The 20,369-nt window shown below is 48.3% G+C and overlaps 1 protein-coding gene across 2 annotated transcripts in view; it reads right to left on the bottom strand.

The window, feature by feature from the left end:
• LOC119406450 (CD109 antigen) overlaps positions 1-18,040 on the bottom strand; it is a 132,126-nt gene extending 114,086 nt beyond the window's left edge. The window contains exons 1-2 of one of the 2 annotated variants that reach the window (XM_037673214.2): positions 17,842-18,040; positions 16,699-16,764 (exon numbers count right to left, since the gene is read on the bottom strand). In XM_037673214.2, the coding sequence (XP_037529142.1) occupies positions 16,699-16,700 (2 nt within the window). In that variant the 5' untranslated portion in view covers positions 16,701-16,764; positions 17,842-18,040. The remainder of the gene's footprint in view (positions 1-16,698; positions 16,765-17,841) is intronic. The other variant, XM_037673200.2, reaches the window with a different exon arrangement.
• Between the last annotated feature and the right edge of the window lie 2,329 nt (positions 18,041-20,369).

The following is a 20,369-nucleotide window of genomic DNA, read 5'->3' as shown; positions in this document are numbered from 1 at the left end:
GGCCGACCCGGCGTCGCCACAGTGCGCACATCAGCGAGACCATCCTCCCCCCCCCCCATCATCATCTTCTCTCAGGCTCGGAGAAGAGCGCCCTGCCCCCGTGGAGTGCAGAGAATACCGGGCGCGTTTACAGGGCTGCGCTGGAGTCATGCGCACAGGCCGTGCACAGTGCAGGCTGCACAGATGTAACTCAAGCGTGATTTACGCCGCACTTACGAAGTTTGTCGGAAGGGCAGCACCATCCACAAGAGCGACGTTCATCCGCTCACTCTCGGACATGCGAGAAGGACACATGTTCACGGGGAAGAGCAATAAAGGCGGCAAGAAAGCGTAAATTTAGCAACTTCTAGTCTTTGTGAAAACTGTCATAGGGGTTACATCATCTGCGACCACCAAGCCGACAACTCATCATTCAAAAGTCTGGAGTGAATATCACTATCATCATCATGAAAACTGCGCGAAAAATTTGGACGAAAAACGTGGCGCTTGTGCTGTTCTTGTCTCCCTTCTTCCGCGTTTTTCGCGCAGTTTTCATGATAATGGAATACCAACTCGCCCAACAGTCCATTCTTCTAAGTGAATATCCCCACGTGGACCTCACGACGAAGCGGAAAACTTATATGGTGAATGCATGGAGTAGCCAGTAGAATTTTCACAGATACACCGGAACAGTGAAGGACTCTGCTCCAAGACAAAAACGAACGAGAGAGTTTTGCCGAGGACCTCTAGCCATTGGGTCCCCGCGTTCTTCGGTGCTCTCCCCACTGTCTTCCGTTCGCCAGCCGCAATTAAGAGCAAAATACACCGCAAGAGCTTGCGTACCCAATTCGCTTGGGGGCCCAGGCACTAAAACTCTCTAAAGACCAACCATTCATCCTCAGCTTACTTTGTAGTTCCCTTTTATTTTTTCATGCGACCATTTTACAAGCTTCAACCGTCTCATGTTTCAGAATTAACTAACTTTGGCCGCGCAAGCATCCGTGCGATCCCAAAGGGAAGTAAAGAACAAAACAGCGCCCGCTTGTTTTGTCTCCCCTCGCCGCAAATGGGGAAGCGGCGCGAAGAAAACGAAGGCAAGCCCGAATATCCAAGGCGCGGCGACGATCGCGGTTCTTTTGTGCGCATGATACGAAGCGCTGTCTCCAGCACCGTGACGGGCTTGGCTCGCAGAGACTGGTGCGGTCCCAGTCTTCCAGCGCAGCGCCGGCCGAGCGTGACAGCGGCGGCCCGGCGAGCCGCCGTAGCGACGCGTCGACACCTACTCGACAAGGAAGGCGCGCGCCCTCTCCCAGACCCCGAGAGGTCAACCGCTCGAGGACCCGGATCAGCGACGACCGCAGACACAACTGTCGCCGACGAGACAAGCAACAGGGTTGCGCCATATCCCAGCATGCCCCAACGATCAACAGACGCATAAAAATGCGGAGCCTGTACATTATATATGTGTCTTCGTGCACTGTGCGTGGACGAAGAGCTTGTTTGTCTGTGCTATGAAATAAGCAAATATATAAATAAATATGCCGCACCTAGCTTACGTTTCTTCTAATTTTGCGTGGAAAATCACGACGTTCTGATCCTGGGAGCCCTCGCGGTCAAGCATGGCGCCGTAGCACCGGAAAAATGAGTCAGCACACGTGACTTACAGGAGTTTCTCAGCCACTGAGTCGATTTCTCAAATCCATGATAGCAAGCCGATCATTTCTACGACTGCGCTTTTCTTTGTGCAGTCAAATATGTGCCCGAATAACAAGTGAATAAGGGTTAAACAGTCACTACATTGCAAACTATCCGCTACACCGATATGTCCTGTGGCGTGCTGACAGGGCACATTGAAAAAATGAACGGGACAACGCAAAATTGAGGCCGCTTTTGTGTTCTCCCGTGCAGTGCACCCAGCTATCAGCCTTCGGCTTGTGCGACGGGCGGTGCGCGGGCTGCATACAGTGTAGAAACATTTTCGACCAGACCCGACCGGGCGGCTACGGGATCCAGGAAACCGAAAGAAACTGCAACACTACGCACGCGGCAAGTGCGGAAAGCCACGGCCGCAAGCGAGCTGTTCAGGACACACTCGCGGTCTGAGGGCACACACAGCCTGCCTGCACGCTCTGAAAAGCAAGCAAGCTACCGGACGAAGGGGAGAAAAGAAATGCCGCCATAGAATAATCGGACACCCTCCAGTGCGCCATGAGAAATACCAGCGGCCGCCGCTTTTCATTCCATTTTTTTTTCTCTTATTTGTCTTTCTCTCTCTCTAGCGCCTTCCAACGATCAGTGCTTTTAAGCCGCTTTCAGGCAGCTGTGTTGACGTATGCCTGCAGCAAACAAAGGCCACAACGACGCTATATGGACGAGATTGTCGTGTATACCGATGTCATTTTGCCGGTTGTTACGTTCACCCGGACGACAACTATACAGCGCCGTTAATTGCCGACAGTTCGGCGAAATCTGGCGTTTTTGTGTCACAATTTAGCGACAATGAGGTCGGCATCGGCGTATAACACCGCAGCGACCCGAAGTACGTATACGCCATCGAACAGATATGATTGCGAAAGACGCTTTGTTGCATTGCGCGTTTTCCTTCTACTGTGACAACAGTTGACCGATAGGAAATGGCCTGGTGCCGTAGATCCATTTCGCAAGCCCAACATTTGCATATCTCTTGCCGAAGCACCACGACAAAGACGTGCCAGCCGAATAAACGAGTTGTCTGAAGTGTAAAACATTCATTAACAGGCAACAGATCACAGTCTCTACAAACAGCCAAAGCACATGTGGCGTGCGGCGTATACAGTTTTAAATATGCGCCCAGACAGCCACGAAAGTTGAAAATTTCCCGTGCCTTGCATATTTCGATGTATTATCTGCGAGCAGTTGCGCACTGTGCTATTTATTGGTGCCCCGATTTATCGATGCCCCTCCGCACAGAAACGTGCCACAGCGTCAAGGTAAACGGGAGGGACGCGCAGCGAGAATTTTGGCGATAACTTCTATTTTAATCGTAACCCTAAGCTGGCACCTTTTTTTCTGCCTTGTACTGCGCTTTCTTAAACGTGTGCTGGCGTTTTTCCATCGCCGACACGAGGACGATTGCAATGACAGATGCAAGCTTTCTCAACATATATGCCCGTTTCATTTCTGCGTCTTTGACGTAAATGATGACTGGCGCGCGCTCGCGTACTCTGGTGCCTTGGTGCATAAAATGCGACACACGTAGTGATCATCCCAGAGAGCTAGTTGGCGCTAATACGAATGTGGTCTAGTGGTTAGAGTATCGATGAATGATGAGGGACCGTGTAATAATAATTGTTGGGGTTTCACGATCCAAAACCACGATATGAGAGACACCGTAGTGGAAGGCTCCGGAAATTTCGACCACCTGGGGCTCTTTAACATGCGCCTAAATCTATATGGGCACATGAGCCTACTAGTATACATTTTGCCTCCATCGAAATGCGGCCGTGATTCGAACCCGCGGCCATCGGGTCAGCAGTCGAGCACCGCGGCATGTGTCCGTGGTGTATGAACCGTATAAATGTCGGCGTGCATAAAAATCGGCGGCTTACTACACAGCAACTTCAACGGACTAATTAAAAACAATATATTCCGCCAAAGTACACGAAATATTGCCCACATGCTAGCTGAATTTTATCTAAATGGTCATAAAAATTCGCTACATCCAAAGCAGTCTGCATAGCACAATTATATATCTTGCATCTGTCTCTTCTCTCGGTTATTAGCGTGCATTTTTCAAGGCGGTAATTAAAGGTAAGGCATACCTAATTATTTGCCTCTTCTATAGACCGCAGCTAAGCAAATAATTTTGCTCCATCAAATTCTACAAGAACAGCGCGTAAAGAAGTGCATGCCCAACAACTTCGAAAAGACTTCGAAAAGAGACAAGCGTTTCTGGATTGAAAGACTGCATTATACTGCCAAACTCTCCTGAACTAACAGAAAGCAGCAGGATATACTGTCGTCAGGGTTCCTGTTTTCGCCGAACACGCTCCCGTTTGTTGAACGTTCTTGCAACCGCTACGCGAGATCTTTTGTAGAAAAACCAAAACGCACATCCGCCGCAGCCTGCATCACAGCACACCTCGTGAGATCCGCCGAAACACGGTGTGCGTGTTTTGCTCGAATCGTCAAAATCGGTTACTTAAACAATGGTCAACAGTAACTCTAACGCAGAAACAGACGCGCTAAGCTTTTTTAGTTAAGCTGCTGCGAGGAAAAAAAAGTTTTTGATCTACTTCGTTGCACGTGCGTCTAACACACACACACACACACACACATATATATATATATATATATATATATATATATATATATATATATATATATATATATATATATATGTGTGTGTGTGTGTGTGTGTGTGTGTGTGTGTGTGGTGTGTGAAGGAAAGAAGTGTTAATTTCAAGGGCTCGTTTTCTTGGTTATACACAATATTAATGCGTACTAACAGACAATAACGCCAAGGAAAGTATAGGGGATGTTTTTACTAGTAAATGTAAGGTAAATGTGAAGAAAGAAAAGTGGACGAATATATATATATATATATGTATATATATATATATATATTGTTTATTTTATTTTTCTTGCCAAATACTTCATCCAATACGTTCACTGCTTTGTATCATGCCTGCTTCATGCGCCGTTAATAATGCGCAATGAAAACAAGTCTCTTGTAATTGCTTGAACAGCTTGAATCGTGGTCGTATTGGGTGTTATTCAAAAAGATGAAAAACAAGAATAAACCAAGTTTAATAATAATAATAATAATATCTGGGGTTTAACGTCCCAAAACCACGATATGATTATGAGAGACGCCGCAGTGGAGGGCTCCGGAAATTTCGACTACCTGGGGTTGTTTAACGTGCACCTAAATCTAAGTACACGGGCCTCAAACATTTTCGCCTCCACCGAAAATGCAGCCGCCGCGGCCGGGATTCGATCCCGCGACCTTCGGGTCAGCAGCCGAGCGCCATAACCACTAGACCACCGTGGCGAGGCGAATAAACCAAGTTTACTGCGACGTGATCAGGAGCGCACCCTGGTAGGCGAGCGCTATTTATGCACTCCATTTCTTACAATTAGGGAAATAGATATTTTAAATGAAGACCATGAAACATATATTAAACGAACAGTCAAAGGTTTTCTTAGCGCAATAGAAAACCAGGCATTCAAACGAGAAGTGGTTTCTTTGGAAAACGAATAGAAACTTTTACAAAAAGTTTTCTACAAGCGTATCCGGTGACAATATCATGTCTGTAAAAGTGAGAAACTGGAAGCGGAGATCGTTTCTGCACGAATAGTATACCTTGTGTTTAAACAATGGAATTACGGCCCTAATGTCCGTCTTCAGCATGTAAGCCTTTCTCTTTTTATTCTTGGTCACCTATAATCTCGCGCGTTTCCTAGAGGCGTAGTTTGTGCAGGTGATGGTGGTGATGATGATGCAGCAGGCGGGGTTAGCCTGGCATACATAGCCGGCAATTTGCGCATTCAATCCAAACCTTTTATGCGACGGTCAAGTAAAGGCACACATTGCGCTCAGAAATGCCTACACGGTGGCTTTGTGGCGACACAGGGGCAACGTATCTCCCGACATCCTCAGAATTAACACGGCGAGCCTATGACCACTCCCACAACGCTAATCCCACTGTTGTCCGTCACCATCTCAAGAGGGCACGCTTGAGCATTCATCAATATGCGTCACGGCCGCTTGTCTGCACAAAGGCAGCGCCAATTTACAGCAAGGGCTATCTGGAAATAAATTACTCTCTAACGTAAGGAAGAGTTAACAGATGCGCCAATAAAATACAGTTTTTCGCAATGAAATAATGAATCCGAGCAAAACGATTCTTCCTGTGCCGACTTTTTCTCCCCCTCTTGGGTACGTCACAGATACACGGTCCGGTCAACACTGCGCTATCAAAGTCGCGCCACGTGTAATTTAAATAAATGAAAAAGCCAAGCTAAATATATAGAACACGGACTAAGAAAGCGCTCGTCTAGGCGCCGTCATCTTTCTTCGTGGTCTGGCATAGACTCCTTCGGCATTACTCAATAAAATTTTTTTTTTTTGTTTATGAGATAAAAGCAGGATTGTTTCAGTCAATGCCCTATACCAACCAAATCTCATGGAAAACGTTCTGAGCGGTATAAACAGACCCGCCGCTCCATCAAGTCACAGATTTTTACGGCAACTCGCTCGGGTATATCGTCTATTATTCATCGGTAAATACAGCATATTATGTCGTAAACGAGCGACGGACATAATCTACCAAGTTTCAAGAACTTGAAATTCTGCACGAGGGTCCACAACGGCCCTAATACAAAGGCAAAAAGCATATCCTTGCAAATCGGTGACGTCTCGTACCGGTCTTGCGCAAAATTGAGAATAAACGTTATGAATGTTATGATCCAATAATCAAACATCATATAATGAAATTAATAACAACAAAAGTTTTGAAGAATGCTCTATCTTTGAGGGCTATATAGCTGACGTGGTCTACCTATTTAGATCGGGGTAAATGTGTGCGTACACCTGTGGGCACGGGAAGGAATTCGTTTCATTCAGTGCACACTGCTCGCAGTGTGGCTCCGTCGCCTCCCCCTCTCACATATCATGGGACTGCAGCGAGGATCCAACCCCGTCTAATCTCCTGACCACTCCCTCGCCTGAGGCGTGGGAAAGTGTGCTCCGCAGTACGAACCTCGAAGTACGGGCATACAACGAGCCGAGGAGGTGGCGGCCAGGCACGACCTGACCGCCATCCCTCTGTGAAAATATTTTCACTTCAATAAAGTTGCTTCTCTCTCTCTCTCTTCCTATTTAGTAAAAAAAAAAAAACAGCGCGAACGAAAAGACAGCCTGCACAGCAATGACGATATATGGGTGACTAGGATTGAACTATATATATGCATAACCAACAAGCCAGAAGCCACCCTTGGAAACTTCCATTCTCTTTAGTTTCCGTTTGAAGTGGGTGAATATGTTTACATGTGAACCGCGTCGGGACTCAAGTCTTGTATACACTGCCTACTTTTGTAATTTATGTGAATGAAGCATTTGCCATGAACGACTATTAAAGACTACATCAGCGAATTTTCGCTAACTGTGAAGGCAATGTTTGCGTCGCGTTTCACCATGGCTGCCGCTGCTATGCACGCGTTCTAATGCCAGATACAGGCACAGTGTACGACACAGCCTATATAACGATGGAAGTTTCTCACGGTGTAACAAACAAAAAAAATGAGAAAGTGCATCTTAATTGGCGCTTTACTACTTCCTTCAGATTTATGCGCACGCGCGAGGCCGAAAACGTGTCAAGCTATGTTTCCTCTAGGCTTTCTGGTATGCGCAGCTATTTTCAGGACGCGCAACAGATTAAACATGCCAAGTTCTCAGCCGATTTTCAGGCGGTTTCCGCATTCCAAAATCATTCGTCGACACGTGCACTAATCTAACAAGCTTGCTCCCTTCTATCTATATAGACACAGGAAACCCTTCTGTACTACGGAACAAATACGATCATGCAACGGGCGTGCCACGAACAGCGCCAAACACGTAGCGACGGACGACGAGTTTGCCCTTAGAAAACGCAAGAAAAGTGACCAGACTGAAACAACTACTCCAGTTAACCGCAGCCTGCCTAACGTATATTGCTGCCCATATTGCAATGCAGATGGAATTCAACTTACATGGCCTGCCTTGAACCCAAGTTCATTGGTGTGCGCGACGACCAGCACCCCTACAGATGCTCGCTGCCAGGCGCTTCCATGCGTGGGCAGCCAGTGGCAGTCAAATTCTGAACCGCGCACACGTTAAGCTCCACATTGCTGGTGTCGTGATTTCGAGCCGGGAAGTGTTCCGTTATCAAGCTGTGCGCATGAAAGGCAGTGCCTGTGCAAGCAGTGGTCACCGACACACGTGATAGCGACGCATATAGGTAAAATCACTAAAAGGCCTGATTTGATGCACCTATACCTATCGCGCGTCGAAAAAGCATTCAGTGTGGTTTATCCATGCGAATTGTTTATACTGCAGGCTGCTTACACGTAAAAGCAGCAATGGCGCAAAGTAACGATGCAAGTCATTTCCGCTATTATGCCTCGGTAAGCTGCCGATAGACACGACATACTGAAGAGCGTTCGCGCCGGCGCAGCAAAAACTAAGTGATCACATGCGCAAACGTGTCATACTTGGGGAATCAGCGCGAAGAACGGGATACTCTTTCAAAATGAGATATTATTGTTATCTAAACAAAAAACATTGTACCGCGCATGTCCCCCTTCCTGTTCCGGTGCCAAGGTGCACTTGCACGGCCGCTGAATTGAAGACGCACACCGTACGCATGCATCCAGCGGCCGTGGTACTTGTATGCCGCCTGAAGGAAATCACTTGTTTGTTGGCCAGCGCTGTATTTTGTCCCTTCCTTTTTTGTGTCCTGTTCTTTGCGCTATTTCCCCGGCAAATTATGAACCAACCGGCCCAAATGTGCACCCTTCTGAAGAGCATGTACGTTGAACAGACATCAGTGAGTAAAGTAATAATATATGGAGTACGTGCCAAAACCACGATATGATTTTGAGGCACGCCGTAGAGGACGGCTCCGGAAATTTCGACCACCTGATGTCCCTTAAAGGGACCGACAACTGGACAGAACGTGTGATTAGATCCTGGTAGAAATGAAAAGGCCTTGAAATATAGTGACATATTCTAGCATACTTTTCGCGTTGTGAGTAGGATTTATATTTTTAATTCGTGCTTGAAAGTAACAAAAACCGGTATGTCGCGAAGCCTAGCGGAAGAGCCTTGAAGCAGGATTATGAAGACGGTCACTTTGCAGTACGCAGTCTGATGCTGTCATGCGCGCCATAATTGGTCCTCAAAGGTAGAGTATGTATATTATTATCTATTCCCGCTCTGTTCTGTGTTGCCTACGAGGTAAAAGGAGTTGCACGGTGAGGGTTGCTGGAGTTGCTGCCTTCGCGGCTGCTAGTGGCCCATGCAGAGCCGCGGCGCATGCGCGCGGAGTGCCCACATGCGCAGTAAACCGCCGCGCTCGAACACGAACCGCTCTCGCGCTCACTGTTTGCAGCATGGGTTGTCAAGTGTGTATAAGACTTCATATACGCCGCAGATAGAAAAATTCTGATTAAAAATGTTTCACGGCGTTTTCCACGTTAACGTTCCGCAGCTAGACACTGACCAGTTAGCCTTCCAATGCGCTAAAGAAAACAGGTGCCCTAAAAATTGGTTGTGAGTCCCTTAAATGTGCACTGACATCGCACAGTACATGGGCCACTAGCGTTTCGCCTGCATCGAGATGTGACCGGGACCGGACGGTCGGCTTTCGGGTCAGCAGTCGAGCACCGTAACCACAATACCACCGAGGCGGACAAAAGTGAGTACATGCAGTTGAAACTTGATTTCACAAATTGATGACAACGATGGAATTATTTCGTTAAATCAGGAAGTTCGTAAAATCGAGAGAGGGATTTTTCTGCCCTTCGAAATTTAACTGCAACATAGCGACAACCGAAAACTACGGCGGTGTTGTGTTTGCTGCTAACCTATGCCTGCGCGCGTGATAAGTCCGTGAAGGTGGCCTGGACATGCAGCCTTGCATGTCCGGGCGATGCAGGCCAAGTAGACGGTCACGTGAAGCTGCGACAGGCTACCGATATATGCAAAGGCGTGGTGAGCCCATGCAGTGATTGCGCGAGTAAGCGAGATGACGATCAGTTCCACCTGGCGCATAAACAATGAAATAACGAAATCACCCTCCGTAGTGTTCCTTTGGTAGTTTTTACGGGGATACTAAATCACCGCCAGAGCGCTAGCGACTGTTGAGTGCATGTTACGTGCGTGGGTGTGGCATGCAACCACATCAAAATAAAACTAGAGTCGCGACTACGCCGGTGAGGTGACTTAACGCGATAGCGTTAGAGCGCCTGTTCAAAGAAAAATCTGTGTAGAAATTAGAAAGAAATCGGCGCTTTTCTTTTTACTATTTCAGGAAAAAGCTTGGTGCCAAGATAGTTTAGTTAATTCGGGTTGACGACAATATTATACCTGCCAAGTTTGGAGAAACGGAATCCTGGAGATCTACTCAACGGGGGAGTGGGTACTGCGATAGCAATTATATGGACACTGTCAGCGGGATTTTGCGGTCGCCGCTGATCTGTACAGAGTCCAAACCAATAACATCGCTTGGGCACCGTCTGTTTCACGTGCGAGTAAAAGTGCGCTAGCGCTAGGGACGAACGCGGTTGAAGCAGAGATGAAACGACCCGGCCGTCACCGTTGCGCGAAGGGCACATGCAACAACATCGCTCCGCGTGCGAGGCCTGTCGTCGCTTGCTTACCAGTTATTTCGTCGGGCAAGGGACCGTAAGGGGCGCCGTTGAGACGGGGACGGTCGCAAGCTCTGGCGAACACGCTATCTCGACAGACATCGGTAACAGCTATCCTTTTAAGTGCTGGGCTCTCCACTTAAAGCAGTAGTGACACAAAATTTTGAAGGCGAGATAACTTGTGAGATAGATTTGTGTGTACACAAACGCATCATCTACGAAATATTAACGGCTGATATAACCTATAACACATTTAGGGTCAATTTTTAAATTGCGTGTAGCGCATCTGTACGCGAAACGTCCCACCTCGCGTCACCGTGACGCATGGGGCGCGCAATGCATTGGACGCGCGGGGCAAAGCTGGATTTCCGGGAGATTTTGCTATGACCCGTACAACCGGGAGAAACGTTCAAAATCCGGGAGTCTCCCTGGTAATCCGGGAGACTTGGCAGGTATGCAATAGTGAACCGTATGGGTACCTGCTGGGGAATGGAAATTTATTCCTTAGATCGGGAACTTCGTAAAATCGGGTTTCGTTAAATCCGAGTTTTAACTGCATACCAATAGCGCTTGTACACAAATCACAGCTAGGGATATGATTTCGCTAAGAAAAAGATAAATCAAGCAAGATGTGGTCGACGGAGCAAGTCTTCTGATCTCTATTTTAGATGACGATGTCGTGAATCGAGTGAGAAGTTGATAGGAGCCCGCCTCCGAAGACAGCCCCGACGTGTTCGCCTACAGCGGTTCCACGAGGCGCGCCGCCACGCTTGCGTGAAGTGCATGAATGGGGTCTAGTCCTTAAAGAAAATTGCGTGCCAAGACAGTTCAGCGCGCGCCTCGGAGCAAGTGGAGAGAAGCAAAATAAAATGCCAGGGTAGGGTTTCGAATGGAGGGCGCGAGACGCCGGCAGACCTCGCCGCGCACGTAATGGACTTCATTAGACACAGCTGGCCTGGTCGCTGCACTGCCCCTCCCCCCTACACAATGCGTCGCTCGACGCATCATGACAGCGCTTAGACGAAATGCAGCCAGAGAGATAACAGTAATTACACGAAAATTCACGTGGCGTTCCGACCCCATTAGGACAACACGCATACGAACGCGACAAACGGACAAAAGACGGCGGTCAGCCAAAGAGTAATGAAACACCTCAGCACCCGCTCCTATCGCGCGGTATGCTAATGGTGGTCCTTTGAAATAGGCCGAGACAGCGGTCATGTCAAAGAGACACCGAGTGCGTGTGCAGGACAGCACGATGCGGTACACGGGCAGTTCGGCGCTGGATACCTTAATGTAAAAAATAGAGAACAAGAAAAAAGTAAAGGTTGTTAAGCTGCAGGGCAGTTCGAGCATGCGTACAACTCATTCAACGAAAAAAAAAAAAAAAACAGACAGACAGACAGAGAGAAGAAAACCCGACGCGAAGGGAGAATCGCAGCACGATTCTCTAGCCTGCTCGAGCACGGACTGACCAGCGTGGTCTACGGGTCGCACGCGGCACCAAAAATGAAGTTCGCGAGGCGACCCACAGCAAGAAGGTGGCTCAGTCAGCCGAGGCGCCCGAGGGCCCACGCGCCAGTGGCACGCATCCGTCGCCGCCACAGGAAACAACGCGCGCGTTTTGCCGACGCGGACCCAGAACTGGTTTTCGCGAACGTGTCCACCGGCCCCGCCCCGCCAGGAGGGGGCTCCTCTTCGATGAGCGCTGCGCTCCTTCCGGCATCCGTCACTGATGGCGCGTGCCCCGCAGCACCGGTCGTGTGCGTGAGGCACCGCAGGAAACTGCGAAATCGTAAACACGCCGCGAGACCACCCCAGCGTCGCCCTGAAGGGTGCAGTGATTCTCGTGAAGAGGAGAGCGGGTTGCGTTGAGCCAGGAGCGCCGCCCCATTAGGCGCAATGCGCAACAGATTTAATAACAGGTGACGCGCAACTCAGACCGATCACCACCGGCACCGAAGAAGGACCTTTGACTCCGGTATAACCTGACGCCCGCAATACGACATTAGCACCACAAATCGCATGCATCTGGCAACGCAAGAACACGCCTGATTGCGGGAAGCAACACAAAAATGGCATCGTGGTGGCAAGCAGGCAACCCCCCGAGCGAGCACGCCTACTCTGGGACCAAAGGGCATTTCAGGTTCTTCTACACATTTATATCGAACACCGACGCTTATAACTGCCGAGGTCAAGCGTTGTTGGTCAAGGTGAAGCATTCGCTAAAACCGGCCGAGTTTGCCCCACAAAGTTCGCGGAAATTCGGATCGCCAAGATTTTAGTGTGTCAAATCAGAGGGGAGAAGACCGCATACTTTTGCTATGTGCACTGTCACGACCCGTATTATTTGCGGAAAGCAAACAGGTATGGCACGCGAACAGCAAAGAAATCGAATGCGGCATACCAGGAAAAAAGCAAAAAAAAAAGTTTTTCAGCTTACTTCGACAGTGCGGAGTAGCACGATAAATGCTTTACTGTTCGATGCAGCAGTAAAGCCAGAAATGGCATACGTGCATCGTGCCGACATAGGTCAATTAGCGTTGGTAGGGCAGTGTGGTGCATAATAAAATTCACTAATCAGTGCCTCAATTTAAGGTTTCAAAGATGGACGCCAATCGGTCTTTGCGTCGTTTCTCTCTCTGACGAATATAATGGCTGCTCGGCGCAATCGCATCGCTCATTTTCCTTCCACAATTCTTTTTTGAGAACAGCGCACGGAATCGGCTTAGGATACACAAGTATAGAATCAGCTACTGGGCCATGAACAGAGCCACAACACTGTATTGTACGTAGAACGTATAACGAACTTTTGTCTACGCGTTATTCAATTGACTGAAGCAGCGCAATACGGTGCCTCGATGTAACCTTCGCCCGACGAAGATATCGAAACACCCAGAAGCGTAAACGTCTCAAGGCGACACCTGCGTCCTGCTGAAAAACGCTGAAGGGGTCCAGGTCCATCGGAATATAACTTAATTCACCGGGAATCAAACGCGCGACCTAAAGCACTGGTGGGTCCATATTTTCAGCCCCCTATTGGCAATACCGTCTAAGGGTGAATAAAAAAAAAAGCGTACTACTCCCACACAGCTCAATAATGACGACGCTGCCACTATTAAAAATTTTCCAAGAAATGTTGCGCCCACTTGATCTATGGAACGAAATTCGAAAGCTATTGACAAATGAGCAGAGAAGTGGATAACCTTGATGCAGTTTGCATTTGCACAATGAAGGGCGCACATTCCACGCCGCATTGAAGTATGGGTAAATATCGTTCAAAAGTGTGAAATGTTTCACGCGATATCGCACTCGGGACATCGCAGGAGGTACAACTGTTTTTTTGGTCATTCTACGCGTCAGCTTCTTCATGATGCAGGTGAGCTAACGAACTTTCCAAAGAATTTACTCGTGCGACGTGAACAAGGAATCTAACAACGCGGCACACCCAAAACAGGCTGCGGTGGTAAACTTACTTTTTTCTTTCTTTGATATAAAAATAATGGGTTTAAACATGTTTTTTTTTAAACGTCGCTGATTTTTCCTACTCTGTCTCCCCAATATCGACTGAATAAGCCAATGGCAACACCGAGTCTTTTTACTAGACTCTCGCAAATGCAAATATCGCGGTTATCGGTGCACTTGAATCGGGTGGAAAGTTGAGTATAGAGCCGTCAGTCGCAGCTCAGCAAAAATAAATAAAAACGCAGTACAAAATTGCCACGAGTCAGGTTAACCATTATCGTCGACGTTTGCCTCAACTTGAGTCAGCGCTGACGCATTAGTACGAAAGCCAGCGCTGACGCATGAGTACGAAAGCTTTCCGAAGCTGAGCGAGAAGCAATCTTTGCAGCAGCGTATATTGTATGGCTGATGTTATCGAAGTGCATGCACTTAAGCAAAACATAATCCGCAGGCCGCACCTTGTACAGGTTATGCTTTTTGTTTATTATCTCTTCGAACTTAAGCTTCTTCAGCGCGCCCCTGCCTTTAGCTATGCTATTTCTATTGGTCAGTGCAGCATGACTCACATAAACTCTGCCTCAGCTATTCTGCTGCGGGTTCTCTGTTATACAAAGCAAAAAAAAAAGTTAACAATAAACAAATGATTAAAACGTGATTGCAAAGATGACGCTTAAACTTAACTGTGAATATTATTTCGCATCATTATCGTTTACTTTTTGTCCGGTAGCTTGCAGCATGTTTTTTTCGAATGCTGGAAAAGCGTCTCCGTTTACTCACAGCCGCGGTTTTCTTACACCGTGCTCAGAGCTGTGCGCTTTAAAGGGACACTAAAGTGAAACAACGAATCGGTTTAGAATGATGAATCGTGCTCTGAAAACACTAATGTCGTCAATTTCACCATCACAGGCATATTTACGGAGGACAAATTAGCGCCGAAATCTCCGCGCGCGACGTCACGGATTTCAAAGTGTGTTTTTCGTATTTTGGTCACATTGGTTCAACGAAACTCCCGAAACTTGGTACGTTAAGTCTGGCAAACTCAGAGGTCAATTTCCTTAATTTTTACCGATTAGGAACTACGTAGGCCCTAGTAGACGCCGTCAAAAATCTATGACGTCTCGGCGACCTCGTACGGGAACTTAAATGTGGCGTCGCCACCCGCATTTTGTTTTTGCGCCTTTTCTGGCTTATCAAACGTCTTCTCGCGGAAAGTGTGGTATTTTTGGTATTGCGAAAGAGTACTTTACCAATACGAGAAAAATCGTCTTTCTCTTTAGTGTACCCTTAAATCTCTTGCGTGTCTTATCAAATGAGTTCAACCTCAAGCAGTGGAACATTCCCAAATTTGCGAAACAGTTTCACTGCATGGCGGATATTTATTCTGTTGTCATCAAGCTGCGAGAATTTTGCGCAACGCTAGGCGGTTCCTAGTACGAGGCCGATGCATGCATCAACTCTCGCATGCACCTTCCACGCCTAGCTTGTCACCACTGCATCTAATCTAATCTGCCCTAAAAACACGGGTTCGATCCCGGCCGCGGTGGTCACATTTCGATGGAGGCGAAACGCCAGATGCCTGTGTACTGTGCGATGTCGGTGCACCTCCACTTTACGGCGTCTCTCACGGCATAAGACGCTTTGGGATGTTAAACCCCGCAAACCAACCAGCTTCTTGCAAGTGAAGCTAATGAACATTCTGTTAACTGACGAATTTTCGCTTAGAAGTCAGGCAGCACTGCTATAGTTAAAGGAGAGTTGCTGTGCAGGTTTAACAAGCCGTAACGTTTGTGATTTATACATAATTACGTCAGTAAACTGCAGGAAAATGTTGGATGATGAAATCGGCAGATAAATACTTCCAAGACGCTACAAGAACCAGTACACATCGCACGAAGACTGCAAAGAAAAAAAAAAGCTTGATCGACCACGCTACGGGCGAAGGACCGGTTGTCAAGTAAACAAGTAGACCAGGTGGGCGTTCATCAACGCATGAAATGGCTCAAGAAGGGTGCCCAGAACAACCGCGTCACTAGCAGCATCTCCAAGTGCCTATCCGCTCAAGGTCGCAAGGCCAAAACGGCGGCGCCGGTGTGCGCTTTCGTCATTGTTTCATCTCGCTTTCCGTGCCTACACGGCCCGCCGCTCCTCACCCGTGCGTCCGGGTGTATGCGGCCCCCGCGCTGCCTCGCGCACCATTCACGTTACCCCACGCCCAAGGCGACCGCGCAGGCACGGCTGTATTTGGATGTGACCCTGCGTAGGAACCGCCACCGCCTGCACGAGCAAGCGACCGTGATTCACAACGGTGGTGCGGACGGCGCGCATCCTACGGCGCACGAATGTGTCTGCGTAGGGGCAGCCCAGCCGCTGTACGGGCGTAGGCATCTGCCGGCAGCTCGCAAGTACAGCTAATTCTCTGATTACAGCGTGCTGCCAGGCCGCAAGTGGGTTGACGGTGGCACGCTTACGCACAGCGCGGGCAGACTGCAAGACGTAAACCCGCACTTGGGCTTCGCCGGGCTCTGTTCGGCAGCAGGATCAAAACGACAAATTGCCGGTGGATTGCATTCATTTGACAGAAACAGCATCGCAAGCTTGGACGCGCCAGACGGACTGACACAAACAAGCAAGACTGCACGTGTCCACGCCCGTAATGACTGTGGCTCTGTGTAGTTGTAATTACAGCATCGGTAGTGCGCTTCTAAAGAAACATCGTTCGCGCGTAGTGCATTTCCGTGGTACGCACACTGAGGTAGTAACTCAAGGCGCAACAACGCAGCGGGGTGCTGTCATCCACGGGTAGCCAACAGCCCGAAACGTTTTTTTGCCTCTGATAAGACAAATTACTGCAATGTCACCACTTACATTAAGGAGCACGGGTCTCCAAGTCAAGCTACCAGGCCAGTCTGTCGAGTTTCCGAGCAGCGAGACCTGAAATAGAGGGAGGACAAAATCCTGGGGAAATGGGTCATGCTTACAAAAGTAATCAACAGTGACCCAACAAGATAATCCTAGTCCGGAGCCAACATTTAAACTGTCTTCATTGTCTACTCTGTCGAAGACAAGTCCCCTTGTTGAAGTTTGGCTGAGAATTTTCTTAACACTGTTGATAACAGACTGTATATCTTCCTTGTTGTTTGGATGCGCTGAGCGAGACACTTAAAGAAACGCAGGGAGTCGGCCTTGGCTACAAAACAGGAGGTCGAGACAATTGTGGACATACTGAACGTGCAGTGTGCGCACGACTTTAGTGAGCATGTGTTGAAGGGCACGCATCTACAGTGACATTATCACTTCGTGCAGCTTTAGAGCTGATCGTCTACACAAAATATACGACAAATGACAGCAGTAAAAGTGGGTGACAAGGAAAAAACTGCCCGACCCAAAGATGAGCCTGTGGCAAAGACCTGTGGCATCAGCGGCATGCCCTTGACAAAAAACGAATTTTGCATTATCGAACAAACAACGGTAAGTAGAAAGGGTCACGGGAATGAAAAACAAGTCAATGAATGAACCACCACGTCTGTCAAATACATTTCCCAAAGAGCCGTGTTCATGCGATCACATCGTAATAAAAGCTATCGGCAGTGAAGCCCACACATTTGTCTCCACCACAAGCGACATTGGGTCTATAGCACCAAGACGAGGCTACCTAAGGAAGACGACTCCAAGGTGCCCTTGTACACGTTTACAGGTCCGCGCATACGAAATTAATGATAACATCAGATCATCGTGACCTCGTGGAATAGCGTCACCCAACGTGGTAGCGTAGGGATGGTAGCACGTCCGGTTGGCAGAGAAAAATGATCGAAACGGCTTGACACTGCAGTACAGATGGCCGACAGAAGATTACCAAATAAGAACACAACATGGGCAGTTAGAGCTACGAAAACACGACAGTACGTAATTTGAAAGAAGTCCCTCCTTGCAACCAAAAAATGCGATGCTACTTCGAGACGATTCGGCGATGCGCCAAGGAAATAAGCGTTAAAAAATAAATAGGCTCACCTTTCAAATCTTGTACCCGAGAAAGAGCTCAATTATAGTCCAGTAGCGACTACGTATACACGCTGACAACCTACACTGATCTGTCAAGGTAGCATTTCGGCGCACCAGTAGTTGGTTCACGAACACGGCACATATACACACACCGCCGCCTTCGCCCTGCGTGCGCAAGCCGACTGACAAGCTCTAGATCGGCTGCACGGTTCGCAGCTTCCTAAACTGGTAAAAACCAACGCCACCGGTGCTGGCGCCATCTAGCGCGCACGTTTAGAAGCAGGTCACCGCGACACCTGTCGTTGAGAATAGGAACAAAACGGTAAGGTGAGATTGGCATCCTAAAACCAGTGACGTTTCGGATTTGCTCTCACGGGCTGGTGCAATCAATGACATTTGCGTGCTTGGCATCCCGACTCGTTGTGACTAATTTCACGAGCTGTTCGACTGGTGATAGTGTCGAATTTAATACGAATATTCCAAAAAAGCGGATATATCCAGTTGAACATGCGATGGTTTTCTGCTTATCCAAGTTAAAGACAGAGGGGAGGGGACGCGGGAATGAAACGGGCCGAAAAAAAAAATGAATTTTATCAAACTGGCTTCTGTAACGCTGCTCTTTCAACCGGATATGTTGCAAATGAGCAAGACTCGAAATATCACAGTATTTCCTGATTGGCTCGGCAACCGCTCGGGCACTTCAAAGCAGTTCATTGCTTCAGCCAGACAGGCTTCATAATCGATTACAGCAGGATGGGGTTCAGCACTTCAATTCGAAGCAGAAGGATTATATTTACGTTCGAAATTTCGCACCCCTGTTTCAATATTTTTGCCTGTAGTGGCGCCTAACACGGAGCATGCTTCACCGCACTACGCGTGCCAGACAAGCGTATTCGGAGGCGTGCGGATCCCTCTCACCCGATGCCCGAGGACCGTGCAAAGTCCAGAAAACACGAGCTCACGTTAGCAGCACGGCCTTCCTAGTAAGATAAACGCAATAACATACCCCACCCCGCAAATCGGAGCTTCGGAGGAGGCACGGATGCCTCTACTTTGGACCCCTCCCCCTCGCCGAGGGAATGTCTGGCATGTGAAGCGCGGCGAAGCACCACGATAGGCGTCTGGAGACGGAACCTCGCAGACACTCGCACAGTTCCAGGGGCGGCGCCAGTGAGGGGCACGGGGCGGGACGAGGGGGGGGGGGGGGGCTGGAGCAACCCCAGAATTCTCGCCTGCCCCCCCCCCCCCCTCCTTTTGCCCCCCAAGAGCGCCTAAAAGCTCACCCAAGGTACAGTATGAAACAAACAAAATGTCAAGTTTCTGCCATGATTTGAAGGCAGGTGCATGACAGCAGCGCTGCCTATACAAATGACGACCTTGTCTCGGCATAACAGTTTATTGTAGGAAATTTCTTCTCACAAGCGATTGCCCTCTCGCCTGTGATAAACAGGCACTTGAAATATACAGTGCGAACAGGCGCACAAAAAAAAAAAAAAAACGGCCCCGACTGATATAGATTTAAAAATGGTCTACAATTTACAGTTCGGTCTGCTTGCGTGAACCAGCAGGTTCGTGCCTCGGATGCAAGAGCCTCTTTTTGAGGCGCCTTCCCCTCACATAACCCTTCCGCGGAGAATAAGCCTCGCCCTGCTAGGGTCGCATAACCGCGAGCGCTGGGTAACTTAAGACAGCACGCACATACCCCAGCAGGATACTCGTCGATAAGCGGAATAGAACACAGGCGCAGCAAACAGCGCGGGTTTGAAACCTTAGATGTTCATATACGGAGCCGATTCCAACACCTTTTCATGCGAACTCTGCTCGGCAACTGGGTAAAGTTGAACCTTGGCCATGCGGAGATCACAGGCGCATCACTGAAGAGCAGTATAAACGAAGCCAGAACACAGCACGCGGGATGCGCGTGTCGTCTTTCGGCGGCGCCATAGCGGCACGCCCAATAAACAAAGCGTACAAACTGCCGCTGGGTGTGTCCAGATAAGATCGAACACGAGGTCCCGGTCACCATTCCCGATTGTGATGAAATTTACTGTAGCCCTAGGCATTACACCCAGAACAATGGTTTCGCAGTTAGTTTTGTGAAAAAAAAATTTTGTTCGCCTGAAAAAAAAATATACAAATTTCGGCCGCAAGAAACGCTTTTCCGCCAATTTCGCGATTTCTGAATTTTGAGCGCACCTAGGGAAAAAACGGTGCACTCCTTCGTCACAATATTTATTCCCCCTAAAGAACAAGTGAAATACAATCTTATTAGTTTATTATTTCCCTTGCTTGTCGAAGCACCTTTGAAGAAAAATATCACAAACTTGGCAAATCGCACAAAATACCTGTATTTCAGGAATTTATTGCTGCAAGCAAGTTAGAGTGAGGATAATAAAAATCGGTACGTAATAACTTTGATACTTTCGCTCTCGTTTAAAATAATTTTCGTGCTTTTATCGCGCTCCGTTTTACTTGATAATTGGGCTGAAACGTAAGTGATTTACCAAAAACGCCGAATTTTGAAAATGTTTTTCTCG

The sequence above is a fragment of the Rhipicephalus sanguineus genome, chromosome 1 (assembly GCF_013339695.2).
Source record: "Rhipicephalus sanguineus isolate Rsan-2018 chromosome 1, BIME_Rsan_1.4, whole genome shotgun sequence".
In the NCBI taxonomy this organism is placed as follows: domain Eukaryota; kingdom Metazoa; phylum Arthropoda; class Arachnida; order Ixodida; family Ixodidae; genus Rhipicephalus; species Rhipicephalus sanguineus.
This window is presented reverse-complemented; position numbering and strand designations above follow the sequence as displayed.